At 44.2% G+C, this 14,003-nt stretch overlaps 2 protein-coding genes across 2 annotated transcripts; one reads left to right on the forward strand and one right to left on the reverse strand.

The window, feature by feature from the left end:
- The first annotated feature begins 5,700 nt into the window (after positions 1 to 5,700).
- Positions 5,701 to 11,460, forward strand: LOC120685421. The gene is made up of 7 exons (XM_039967343.1): positions 5,701 to 6,072; positions 6,283 to 6,966; positions 8,397 to 8,749; positions 9,253 to 9,464; positions 10,296 to 10,552; positions 10,626 to 10,804; positions 10,904 to 11,460. The coding sequence occupies exons 1-7, from the start codon at positions 5,826 to 5,828 to the stop codon at positions 10,982 to 10,984; spliced, it is 2,013 nt and encodes a 670-aa protein (XP_039823277.1). The 5' UTR covers positions 5,701 to 5,825; the 3' UTR covers positions 10,985 to 11,460.
- Positions 11,461 to 11,718: 258 nt separating this feature from the next.
- On the reverse strand, positions 11,719 to 13,459 carry LOC120685422. Its single transcript, XM_039967345.1, has one exon. The coding sequence runs from the start codon at positions 13,101 to 13,103 to the stop codon at positions 12,009 to 12,011; it is 1,095 nt and encodes a 364-aa protein (XP_039823279.1). The 5' UTR covers positions 13,104 to 13,459; the 3' UTR covers positions 11,719 to 12,008.
- Positions 13,460 to 14,003: the final 544 nt, after the last annotated feature.

Consider the following 14,003-nt stretch of genomic DNA (forward strand, 5'->3'; position numbering starts at 1 on the left):
CTCTCCCTCTCCTTCTCCCTCTTTCTGTTGCATTTGCACTTCACATAAATGTAGAAAATGCATCAATGAACAATTTGACTACATGAAAAAGAAAAAAGAAATACAGATACAAATTCATCACTCACACTGAGGTTTGTGAAGTTAATCCATCTTGTGAAGCTGAAATCTTCCTCTTTTGACTAGCAGTGGGACCTCCTTGGCAATGCTTGGCTATGTGGCCTAGTTCATTACATTTAGAATATGGCTTCTGCTTTTTGCTAGTGCCAGCCTCATCATATGATTTCATTCTAGATACTCTTGGCCTCCCAGGTTTCCTTTTGAATTTAGGCTTCTTGATTTTGTAACCTAAATCAACACATGCCCAACTATCCTTAGATGTCATAGGATTGAAAGTGCCTGAATATGCCTTCCTAAATTTGTCAGCAGAGAAGTAGTCATCAACAAATTCATCTATGTATACATGCCTAATAAGCTTAGCAATGAAAGCTAAAGCATGAGTGTATGGCTTTCCAGTCACTTGCCATGCCCTACAACTACATATCTTTTGTTCCAAATTCACTGCATGTCTGAATCTGTTCACAATTACTTCTGCTGTTCCAGTCCCACATATCAACACCTCATGGTCCTTAATGGTCTTGGTTTTAGCACTCAGAGCATTGGTAACATCTGGAATGACTTTTCCTGACCATTTTCTAGCAATTTTGGTCCTCAAAACCATTTTATTGATTATCATCTGTCTTATCTTGTCATGCATCTCAACAACTTGAAAGTCCTTAGTTTTTGACACCCAACTATTGAAACATTCAGAAAGGTTGTTGTTGATGTAATCTACCTTGCAATCTTCAGAGAATTTGTTTCTACTCTAAACATATGGACGATTCTCTTCCAACCATTCAAGTGCACCAGGATCCTTCACCTCTATCTTGCCCACGAAGTATTTGAACTTGTCAACTGTGAAGCTCTTGGCAGCACACCACATATTCTTACCATAAAGCTCACTACCGTATCAATTCTTCTTCATTAACTTCCACAAGTGTCCCATGCATTCTCTATGCTCAACTCCAGGGTATACATCATGTACAGCCAGCTCTATGTACAGCCAGCTCTATATACAGCCAACTCTATACTTTTTCCCGCACATGTACTAATGACAAAACCAGAAGGAGTACGAATAGCCTTCTTCAAGTTGATGACAAACAAAGTCCAGTTTTCTTTAGACTCGGTCTCAATCACACCATAAGCCATTATGACCATTCACGACAACCGTGGCTGCCAGCTGACCTCTGGACTTTTCTGTCAAGTGTGTGGCATCCATGGCAATGTAGGGTCTACAACCTTGTAAAAAACCTATAAATGCATGATTTGAGAGCAACAAAAAACCTGCTAAAACACAAATCACCATTATCATCTTTTTTAGTGTCAGAATAGTTCAGCTTGATAGGTCGGTAGCAAGTCATAACTGTCATCCCACTTGCAATATATGATGTCCATTGCTCTATGTTTGCCTCTATAAACTCTATGATATGGAATATCTATGGAGTACTTCTTCTGCAGCCTACTATGCAAATCCTTTGGTCCCATTTCAAGGTGTTCTCGCAACAAACCCACCACTCTTTCAGCAACCCACTTGTTTGAGGCCATTGTTTCACGATAATTGTTGAAAGAACCACAAGTATGTTTTGGACCACTAGTCTTAACATGCAACAAATCATCGAAAAAGGTACTAATTATTTGCTGAAAATGACATGAGAAGGTACTAATTATTTGATGAAAATGACATGACAAGGTACTAATTACTTGCTGAAAATGACATGAGAAGGCACTAGTTACTTGCTGAAAATGACATGAGATGGCACTAGTTACTTGCTGAAAATGACATGAGAAGGCACTATTTACTTGCTGAAATTACATGAGAAGGCACTAATTACTTGCTGAAAAGGACTGGAATGAGCATTATTTATCTTGCAGCCAATGTATTTTATACTCGTTGATGCAAAAAAAGTCCACTTTGCAGCCCTGATCGGCTCTCTTGCATTTAGCTCTAAATCTACTCTTTTCTTTTTTTCACAATCTCAAAAGCATGATCATGCAACATTGCATGATGGGTAACTGCAGACTTGCACTGATCCACATCTTGGAACACCACATTTACATCAATAATTGGATTATCAACATCATATAAAAAGGGGAGGGTCATATTCATCATCATTGTCAATGACTTCACCATTAGGATCAAATTCAGGATCAGAGTAGTCATCATCAGAGTCAGATGATGCAGCTAAGTCACTGTCATAGCTGCTATCACTTGGCACCACAAGCGAATTAGTGTCAGAATAAATGCCCTCCTCATCAACTCCTACACAGTCATCATCATCTCCACCTTTTCCTTTACATTTGGTATCTCTCTTTTTCTTACATGTTGATGTGGCTCTCTCATTGGTGCAGCCCACATTGGTAGGTCCCTCAGTGGCTCTTTCATTGCTGGTGGTGGGTGCTTTATTTCTTACATATGGGTGGCACCTACGTTTGGTTGGCGAACACTGCAATGAGCCCTTGAAATCATTGATCTGGGCATTAATCTGAACTACTCCCTTCTTTAGGTTCAGTTGAAACCACTCAAGTAGCTGTTCATTAGATTTTATCTCCATAGAGTATTCTAACTCACGCCACAAAGTAAGGTGTTATTTCGAACCCCACATATAGTGCTCAGCTATAAAATCGACCAACTGCAGCGGTATAGTTATGGATGTGAACCATTTGAGTTGGCAAAGTTATATCCCGCATCAATGTTTTGGTCCTCTATCAGGCGAACTGAAGAAGGACCAAACTCTAACGACAAGATTCAAGCTCATCTGATTTGGCCTACAAATTATAGCAATTGAAACTAAATTAGCCTAATTGTCTAAATCCGAAGTTAATTCGTCCCGCAATTAGATAATACACAGTAAGAGATACAAATTTAATACTTGGACACCAACTCCATAGCTCTGGACTCTAACTCCATGGGCTCCCTTTGCCGCATCTTTGCTGAGTAGTGCCGCCTGCCTTCCCGTGCCCCTCCCTGCCACGCGGCGCCTAGGCAGAGCCACGCGCAGGCCGCCGCCCGCGAGCCCTCGGCTTGGCCGCGCCTATGCAGAGCCGTGCAGGCAGCATAGCCGTGCAGGACACGGCTGCCAGGGCACCACGCACCCCCCTGGTCGAGGCTACGCGTTGTGCCCCCTGACCGATGCAGAGCTCCGGGCCCAGCTGCCAGGCCGCCGCGTACCCCGGAGGAAGATTCCATCTTAAAAAAAAGGATTTTATTGAGCCAAATGTCCCTTCTTCTATTAAGAAGACCCCCCGCCGCGAAGCTAAAATGTTTTTTTCTAAAGCAAGTTCCCCACCAACTCCCCGGCCGCGAAGCTAAAATGTTTTTTTTCTAAAGCAAGTTCCCCACCAACTGTAGGTCTGTAGCTGCTCCCTCCGCTAAAATTTGCCCTTTTTTAATGGATTTACCCTGATCCAGTGTGGTTTCCAGAAATGTTTAAGGATTGGTAGTGGCTGGATTTCTTCTAAATTTATTTCAAACCTAAATTCGGGTTTTATGCTATTTTATAGAAAATAGAAATACTTCATGATTTCATTGAAGTAATAAGACTATTCCAATTCGAATAATAGTTGAGAAAGAATCGCAATAAATGCAAAGCACCCCTCTCTTTCAAGAGGATTCGCGGCATGTCAAGCCCTAGTAAGGTTCAATGGTTAGGTTTGAATCCTGCAATGGAGCTTCCAAAAAATTTCTTTCCGAACCGTAAAAGAAAACACCTATTAAACCAATCACAAGAATACCAGTTACAGTACCTATCAGCCAAAGCGGAATTCTTCCAGTAGCAGAACTCGGTAGTGACATTGATCCAGAAGAAGATCGAATGACTCTATGAAATTACGTCGATACTTCCACATATTATGGGTAACATAGGAGACATCCCTATTTTCACCCGGGGGTCTTAATTACCACTGCTTAGCTTTCAATTCGCCTCTGACCAAACTGAATAAGCCCTCCCTGTCTGATTTCAAGATCCTATCGGAGATTCCCAAATAGGTCAACCTTTTGAACTGCCTGCTGAATCCATGAGCAGGCAAGAGACAACCTGGCGAACTGAAACATCTTAGTAGCCAGAGGAAAAGAAAGCAAAAGCGATTCCCGTAGTAGCGGCGAGCGAAATAGGAGCAGCCTAAACCGTGAAAACCAATTCTATAAATTGGATATAGCAATAAATCAGCAAAATTCTTTATCTAAAATAAAAGAATGTACCCTTCTATCCAAATCCAATTTGCATCGATACAATAAATCCAAATTCCAGATTGGCCGCGCCCCTTGACCGGAATCCGCTCGCAACTCACTGCCTTAGGCCACTGCCGCCGTAGCTAGGGCGCTGCCCCTAGGCCCGAGAGAAAGGAGAGGGTCAACTCGGGCCTCAGATCTGTTTGGAGGAGAAGAGATGAGGATAAGGGGTACATTTGTCTTTTTGCAGGACTTTTGTTATTTTTCTAATTGTTTTATTCGGGATGCATCTCACGGTGTACGAATAGGGGTAAACGGAAGCTTCGTATGCAAACAGTAAGTGTAAGAATGCAAAGTCAAAGAAAATGAGTGTAAAATCGCAATTGAGGTTCAAAGTGAGGGTAGAAACGCAATTGCCCCTTTATTGAAAGATTGGTGCAACGAAAGGAAGCCGATAAAGAGTCCTTAAAATTCATTAACCCCTAACTATTCTTAAAATTACGCTTTTTGTTAACAGTGAAGAAAGAATGCCTACAAACGAGCATTAATGTCCCAAACACTCAGCAAAGCTGCTTCAAATGGTAATAAGGCAGCAAAAAATGATTTTAGATGCATGGATAACCAAGTGGTGACATGTAGGGTTTCCTTTAATAACTAGTGTAAAATAACGTTGCGCCTCTGAAACTAAAAGTAAACGCATTCATATCATTTGAACATGTAAATAAGAAATAGCTCTGTTTAGCTCGCTTGTCAGCCAGCTAGCGAGTGGTTCTTTTCTCTCAGACCAAATCAGTATTATCCAGCAGCCAGCCAGCAATACTTTTATCTATCAACAAATTAGAATCAGGTACCAGTTAGACTGTCTCAAACAGGTGACCCATAACGGCACCCAAACCCAAAATGAGTCATCCACGGATCACCCAAACAGAGGACCCATTTTGGGTACTGGCCGGAAGGAGACACATAAATGCTCCAACAGATCACCCAGACAGAGGACCCATTTTGGATACTGGCCGGAAGGAGACACATAAATGCGTCGTCTCTCTCCATATGACGCAATCTGCTCCGGGTGGTGCGGCGAGGCAGAGCAGAGGATTTGCGTGTGTTGTTGGAGTTCCGGTTATTTTGGGTGCCCACTTTTTTCTATACATGATCCAAACAAGAGAATGGGTGTTGTCATTAGGTTCTCATTGTTGGAGACAACCTTACCAGCCATAACTAGCCATACAGGGCGCCGCTGTACAAACACAATTATTTTGATACAAAAACAAAACTCCCCTGCTGAGTTACCTCCAAGATGGGAATGCAAAGGTCAATGGAGCAAGTCCAGTGTACGTGGTAGAAGTACCAGCATGTCGGCTCAAATTGTCTCCCCGTCTCACCAACTCCTAATCCTCACCGTCATCAGTTCATCACGTGCAATTAACCAACTCCCCTCAACCAAATCCCCGCCGGAATTACAAGAAAGCCCCTCGCTTTCCGTTCCCCCCTCCCCCTGCCCTCCGCCGTTCATGGTGCTGGTGGCCGCCGTCGAGCACCGCCATCCCCGCCGCGGCCTCTGATGGCGCAGTACAGGCAGCAGTACGGCGGCGGCTTCTCCGACTCCCGCGGCGGCCACCACCACCAGGGGCTCCCCGACTGGCACCGGCCCCACCACGCCTCCTCCAAGCCCGCCTCCCGGATCCGCCGTCCCGGGAAGCCTGCGCAGCGCCGCCGCTCGCCGGCCGCGGCCGCCGCTGTCGCGGCCGCGCTCCTCCTCCTCGCCGCCGTGTTCCTCCTCTCCCGCCGCATCTCGCGCGGCCCCGCAGGTTGGTTGGGTTGGGCTCCTGGCGCCGTTCCTCCCCGCTTCTCCTAAATAAAAATGGCATCTTTGGCGCGCACCGTGTCCGTCCGCGGCGCGATTCGGTGCCGCGCGAGCGTTCCTGATCCAGTTTCGCGTTTTGACGAACCTACCATTGCGTGCTTGATTTGTAAATTTTCTCCGCTTGGTTGCCTCGCTGTTTTATGTGTTTCCGCAGAGATCAGCCAAGGTGCGGGCGCCGGGGAGAGCTTGCCGGAGTGGAACCAGAGCAATAGCTGGAAGGAGCTCAAGTTCGGGCATGGCGGGGGTGGTCGGAGCGCGCGGGACTCCAGGTACTGGGACAGAGACGATCGCCGCCGTGACGAGGACTACACGGAGGACGAGAAGGAGAAGATCTCGGGTGGAAGCGAAACTGCTGCCGATGCGGGCGGCAGTGGTGATAAAGGTGTGACAGCCGAGGCAGGTGTTGAGGGTAAAGGATTGACTTTGGAGACCGGCGGTGGCGCAAAGGATGTTCCGGATGTGTCTGAAGGTGGGAAGGGAGGTACCTTGTACAATGAGGGGGGCAGGAAGGAGTTGGAGCAGTATGAGGCGGCAGCCATGGGTGCCTCGGGAACAGGGGTGAAGGAGGTTGATCCAGATGATGAGTATGATGATGGCATTGATACGCAGGATGATTTAGAGGATGCTCACCTTCATGCATCTGATGGTGGGAGGAAGCTTGGTGATGGCGTTCATGAAAGTGCTGAGAAAAAGGACGATGTCGCCATTGAGAGGCGCACAGAAACAGGTGCTGGGATTGTTGATAGCCATGATGTTAGTAGCATGGACAAAAAGAAGGCTTCAGGAACTAGCGATAAGAAACATGGGTCCAAGAAGAAATCGAAACATAAGAAGTCTGGTGAGCTGTTTCTCTCTTTGAAGTTCAAGTGCTATAGCTCTGCAATTGCAATTTTGAAACCTGATGTTATAGTTCTACTTGTTAGACATTTTTTTATTCCAATGAGGCACTAGCTTAGTATAACTTAAAAAAAACTTTTTGTGTTTTCCTTTTCGTTCTAATATATTACTGTAGCTCTTTGGTAAGTCTATGTTGTGAATGATGTTAAGACCTTTTTTACATTCATGTGTTGCTGTAGTGACTAGTATGGTGATTATAGTTATTTAGAAACACACATTCTTCTTTAAGAATCCTCTAACAGGTTCTTCCACACCTGGTAACTACCAAGGTCTTAGAGCATGACTGCAAAAAGAATAACATGACCCAAACATTGGATCACTGGGATTTGATTGCCAACTAGTATTGTGGTGTCACAACATATTCATGATGTGCGGTTGGATATGGATACCTAAAAACTGTGTGAAAAACTAACTTTCTGCAGTTCACCATCTCCTGCAAACTATTTAGGGGCCGTTTAGTTCCCAAAAATTTTTGCCTCCTTTTTTGGACATATAAATGGAGTATTAAATGTAGATAAACGACAAAACTAATTGCACAGTTTGGATGTACATGACGAGACGAATCTTTTGAGCCTAATTAGGGCATGATTAGCCATAAGTGCTACAGTAACCTACATGTGCTAATGGTGCGGTCAAAGGCCTCAAAAGATTCGTCTCGCGGTTTCCAAGCGGGTTCTGAAATTAGTTTTTAAATTAGTGTCAAAAAAATCCTTCCGACATCTGGTCAAACCATTGACGTGACACCCAAATTTTTTTTCTTTCGGAACTAAACGGCCCCTTACATGCATGGAACTGGTGTTATATGAGCATGTTGGGGGCAATGCCATGATGCATTTGCCTTAGTATCTCATGCAAGTCCAAACAACAACAACAACAACAACATAGCCTTTTTTCCCAAGCAAGTTGGGGTAGGCTAGAGATGAAACCCGAAAGAAATAAGTTCAAGGTTCAGGCACATTGATAGCTAGTCTCCAAGCGCTCCTATCCAAAGCTATCTCATGCAAGTCCAAATCAATAATTATGAGATTCATGATGAGGCTTATGAATATGATTACTACATCTGATAAGGAAAATAATCACTACATCCAGTCACAAAAGACAGTTATTTTGGACATCACCATGGTCTCCAATATGTACCTTTACATATATGAAGTATAATTAATATGTTACATTATGAAACTACTTTTCAACATAAATTTACTCTTCATTCTCAAATGTTCAACAACAATTTGTAAACAGCTTGTGATATTATGTTTTGGATAGTTTCATTACGCCACATGACTCAACTTAAAATGTTAGAACTTTTTGTGACTGGAGCAAGCAGCAATTTGATTTATATGGTAATTTAATGAGTTGTTATAAATTTAACAGGTTCAACATGTGAAATGAAGTTTCTGAACTCCACTGCTCAACTTGTGGAGCCTGCGAGAAATGAGAAATTCGCTAGTTTTAATTTGGAGTATGTAGATGTTGAAGAAAGACCTGTTGGATCAGAATATTGGGAACCAAGATTTGCTGGCCACCAGAGCCTGCAAGAAAGAGAGGAGTCGTACATAGCCCGTGACCAACAGTTGAAATGTGCTTTCATTAAAGGTCCGAATGGTACAAGCACTGGTTTTGATATATCAGATGATGACAGAAAGTACATGAGCAAATGCCATATTGCTGTCTCTTCCTGCATCTTTGGAAATTCTGATCGACTGAGGACTCCATTTGGCAAAACGGTATGATATTTTTTCTGGATGGTAAATTGTAGTAAATTTATTATGCTTCCTATGTCCTGCACATGTTACACTCAGCAGCTTGTATCAATTTGCACTAAGCATATGTCCACATCAAAAGATCATCATTTTATATGGCTTGTCTAACAAAGTTATAGAAACTAGCTAGCTTTACTACAATTTACATGGTTCTAGCACTCCAGGTACTTTTAAAAACAAAGTGCTTTACAGCCGAGATAGCAGACCCATCGAAAGTCCTAGTAAATATCATAATGATAATATATGTCATCAAAATCATTTTTATTTGGGCTGCCGGAAGATGGAAAACAATATATTTCAATTTTCCCACGACAAATTATCTAAACTGCAAGTTAAACAGCTGGTGATATTTCCTTCGCGTTAATATAGTTTTAAGATGCGCCACTAGTTGCTATTTTGGTCTATATTTCACAATTTTAAAAATCCTGTTGCATCCCTAAGAAATATTTTACTATATATTTATGCAGATTACAAGTCTATCAAAGAAGACAGTTTGCTTTGCTATGTTTTTGGATGAAGTGACTTTGCAAACTTTAGAATCTGAAGGCCAGAAAATGGACAGCATGGGTTTCATTGGTATATGGAAGATCATATTGATTAAGAATATGCCTTATAATGATATGCGGAGAGTGGGGAAAATACCAAAGTTTTTGGCACATAGGCTTTTCCCAACATCGAGGTAAGAGTGAGTTTCTCTATAATAGTTCCTGCCCTGGTTAACCATGCATAGGACTTGTCAACTTTTATTCAAATGTTTTAATCTCCAACAATCCTTTTGGCTGTTGAACCTATTTAGCGCAATGATTTATTTGTCCATTATATTGTTTATTAATACAAATGTGTTTTTAAACCCTTGCCTGTCCCTGGGACTACACAACTTCATTCAGTATGATGAAGTCCCGGTGTCCCAAGTGGGGAACTCATCTTGATCCCTTGTTTCCACGTGTTTGTTTGCCTAACAAATTCCTTAAAATTGTAACACCTTTTGGTTTCTTCAATTCTTCAGTTGAATAGTGTCAGTGTTGCTGACTTGCTGTTATCTAATCTGTTGACCTTATTTCGAGATACAATGTTATAGTGCCCACATTATAATTAGAGTCACAATTTTATTTTCTTTCCCACACATATTTATGCTGGCTTGAGTTGAGCCAAGTACATCAGGTTTTGTTCAGAAATCTTCTTGATTTTATTTCTAGGGTATTTAAATTTGCAGCATTGAATGTTAATTTGTGTTGTGCTATAAGATTTGTGGTGAAACACGCAACAAGTTAATTTTATATGTTTTGTAAAAAATATTAGTAATTTTGAATCTGAAAAGTATATTATGGCAAGTACATATTCTTGTTATACAAACACTAGGGTGCTCATTCAGACTAATAATTTGTGATCTGTTATGTGAGGTTTTTGCTCAATTTTGCATCATTCAAGTATTACTTTCACTTGGCCTTTGATTTTTTTTTGTTTTCTTATTTACCATCCCCTGACAATTCTAAGTACATTGCTGCATCAGGTTTTCAATCTGGTTGGATAGCAAATTGCGACTACAAACTGATCCAATCCTTATCCTCGAGTATTTTCTTTGGCGGCATGGTTTTGAATATGCTATTTCCAATCACTATGATCGGCACTGTGTCTGGGAAGAAGTAGCACAAAACAAAAAGCTGAACAAGTTCAATCATACAATAATTGATCAGCAGTTTGAGTTTTACCAAGCAGATGGACTGACAAGGTTCAACCCATCAGATCCCAACAAGCTGCTACCAAGCTGTATGCTCTATTACCTGCTATATTAATACTGCTGTCTTAATTCTGCTGACCTAACATTTTTTACTTGTTATAGATGTCCCTGAAGGCTCTTTTATCGTGAGGGAACACACACCAATGTCCAACTTATTCTCTTGCCTGTGGTACAATGAGGTTGACCGTTTCACACCTCGGGACCAGCTCAGCTTTGCATATACATACTTGAAACTTCGAAGGATGAATCCTGACAAACCATTTCGCCTCAATATGTTTAAGGTGGGTACAGTTGGCCATCATATCTAGTTTGACGATTACAAGTCTCAATCATTTTGAATTTTGTTCAAGAAATTAATATGTTATTCTACAACTTTTCAGGATTGTGAGAGGCGATCAATAGCAAAGCTATTCCATCATCGGTCAGAAGAGAGACACAGTGGTCCACAACTAACAAGATGACACATCCTTCTTGATGAGGGCAGAAGAAATGGAGATCAGGGATTGTACTTTTGATACAGCTCAGCTATTCACAAGGCTGTCAATCTTGAGATTTATGCCCCTGTCAAGGAGCTTATACTTTATATGTTACTCCCATCCTGCAGGCCAGTTCCCGCCTTACTTTTTGCAGTTGACAAAGGTGGACTAGGAGTTTCTAGTTGCTTGGTTTTCTTTGTTCTCCGTAAAGTTCTGTTTATTCTTTCGGAAAATATGGTCCATTGGATAATCTGGAGAAGTTATGGTTGTGCATGGACTTCCCAGATTGGTCATGCACGGTGTATACTGTAGGACTGTTTAGTAAGACCATGATTCTTCTATAATTCTCTGTGGTCTTACTGAAATGTACAATACGACAGGAAAATGCACTGTAATTTCAACCAGGATAGCAAGTCACAATTTTTGTCCTGATTTCGTGAAATCTTCACACTTCCTGTGTATGTTTGGTCTTTGCAACTCTTTTCATTGAACAACCTTATGTGTGCAATATGAAACATGCGATATATTTGTATATCTATATAATTGCAACCCTTACACATTTTAAATAAATAAGTTAATAACTGTTGCTAGGTACTCAGTTCACATAATAACCCTTGTATTTTTTTATCTCCATAATAAACCCTTGTATTTTTTTATCTCCATAATAACCCTTGTATGTAGAAGGTAGACCCAATATTGGATTTTACAAGTATTCAGCGGGTACATACAGAGAATTTTCTCTTGTTAAACACTGTAAATAATACAAGTTGCAAACCATAGGGAAATGAAAATAAAATCATCTGCACACCACACCTACATACACAATTACACATGTCGATACTCAACACTCTTTACATTTCTACACCATTTGCAAAACAGAAACCCAACTGATCAGACAGAAATCAGCACGAACCCAGCAACATTATTACTTCAGAAGATCTTCTTCCAGCTACACAAGGTTAATCCATCAATTGATCCAGAGGCTAATCTAAAACTCACCTCATTACTGTTACGTTAGAGCCTTGTCTCTGAGGATCCCAAGCATCTCATTCCTGCCCCTGATCACCTCATCAAACACTTCGTCAAGAACGCAGGCGAACATCTCCACCCCTTCCCTGAGCTCACCTGACCGTGCTCTCAGCAGCTCAACATGCCCCCTCGCCACCTCTTCTTGCTGACCGCCATGGCCTCCACCGTCGGTCCTGCCATTGATGAGGTCCTGGACCACCATGGCAACCTTCTCGTGCTCGGCGACCGTCGCCTGGCTCGGGAACCGGGCGTGGATCAGTGACAGCGACTCGCACCACGGCTCCAGCTCCGGGACGCCGACGGCGGAGGCTAGCGTGGGCCGGACGGCGTCGTCGTCGAGCGCGGCCGGCGGCGAGGCCAGCGCCTGGAGCATGAACATGGCCAGGACGGACGTCGTGATCTTGGCGACGAGCGTGACGACGACCATGCCGCCGTCGTCCCCGCCGGCACTACCGGAGATGATCGTCCTCCCCAGCCGCTCCGCCTCGGTCACCGCCGCCTTCACCTCCGCGATCTTGTCGCGGACGGCGGCGACGGATGAGGCCTGCTGGCCGCCCGGCTCCGCGGCGCTCTCGACGACGAGCGAGGCAGCAGCCGCGCCCGCGCCGTCGTCGCCGGCGGCGCCGCCAACCTGCGCGGCGAAGTCGACGACCATGCAGTAGCGGTGCATCCGCGACACGGCGGCCTTGAACGCGTTGCAGAAGTCGAGCAGCGCCGCGGTCTCCTGCATGTAGTGCTCGAACCAGTCGCCGGCGCCGGCAGCACCTCCACCGCGGGAGGAGAGGACGGCGGCCGCCGGCACGTCGGCCTTCCTGAAGATGGCCAGCATCTCGCGCTGCATCCGCTTCACCAGCCGCATGGCGTCGGCGCACCACCGCATGGACACCGACCCCGAGCTCAGGCCGCCGCCGCCGCCGCCGCCGCCGCCGTGATCAACCTCCAGCGTGCTCTCGAGGTGCGCCAGCCCCTCGACGAGCGAGGCGCAGAAGGCGGCCGTGTCGCCGCCAATAAGCGGGCATCGCCGGCGACCGCCCGGCCTGAGGCACCTCATCCTCATGCTCAATTGCCCATGCATGGATGCGAGGAACCAAAACCAAACAAACTAACCGAGCAGTTTTTGCAAGCTTAATCCATCCCCACTTGTTTGTATGAAAGTGTTTGTGTTCTAAACATGATGTGTGTGGAGTTGAAATTCAAGGGCAATTCGATCAAATCAATGTTTGCAAATGGGTGGTATGTTTCTTGAAGGAGTAGGGAAGATTATTTCAAAGGGGGGAGGAAGGAAGGAAGCTGAAGAGTGAAGCAAGAGGATTGGCATACTATTCTATGAACCTGACAACTGAGAGAGCTTTGCTTTGCTTGGGCTTGTTCCTTGGTCTTTGGCATGCATGGTTGTCAAGAGGAGGTTGGGTGTCTGGAGTCTGGATAGAACTCACCAACCAACAAAACCAAACCAGCCTTTGGTTTTTGAGGTCTGGAGTCTGCACAGCTCTGTTCAGGTGATGATGTGGATGTGGCAACTGATTAGGATGTGGATTGACTTGTAAGGATATGCTTGGATGGGGCCCTACGTGTTGGATGGATTGGGATTTTGAGAAGGGGAGTAGTGAAAGTGTAGGGCTGTCGCTGAGAGGGGCCCCATGGATGCACTTGCCACTTCGGTGTGGCAGTTGTGCCAAGGATTTAGTAATGATCGAAACTTCAGAATCGGTCCTGTCGTCATTGCAAGCGTCCTTATCATACAGTGATCGTTCGTTTCTGTTTCCAATAATGCATTTGCCACCCTTAAATAAATCAGAAGAACGCCCCCCATTTGGAGGTTAAACGCAGAGCTTGATGGCAAGGTTCACTGACAGCAACAGGGAGGAACAGAGACGTTGAGGAGGTTCAGAGTTGCAGGCAAGGGCAACAAAGGGTGCAGAAGTCGGAGGCGTCCAATGGGCGTGCTAAGCTTTGCCCCAACTCGGCAAGTTAC

Source organism: Panicum virgatum, chromosome 8N (genome assembly GCF_016808335.1).
Source record: "Panicum virgatum strain AP13 chromosome 8N, P.virgatum_v5, whole genome shotgun sequence".
In the NCBI taxonomy this organism is placed as follows: domain Eukaryota; kingdom Viridiplantae; phylum Streptophyta; class Magnoliopsida; order Poales; family Poaceae; genus Panicum; species Panicum virgatum.

Coding starts and splice junctions, on each gene's coding strand:
- LOC120685421 (XM_039967343.1), top strand. CDS start 5,826: ATGGCGCAGTACAGGCAGCAGTACGGCGGCGGCTTCTCCGACTCCCGC. Junction 6,967..8,396: donor ATCGAAACATAAGAAGTCTG/GTGAGCTGTTTC, acceptor TAAATTTAACAG/GTTCAACATGTGAAATGAAG. Junction 10,805..10,903: donor TTCGCCTCAATATGTTTAAG/GTGGGTACAGTT, acceptor ACAACTTTTCAG/GATTGTGAGAGGCGATCAAT.
- LOC120685422 (XM_039967345.1), bottom strand. CDS start 13,103: ATGCATGGGCAATTGAGCATGAGGATGAGGTGCCTCAGGCCGGGCGGT.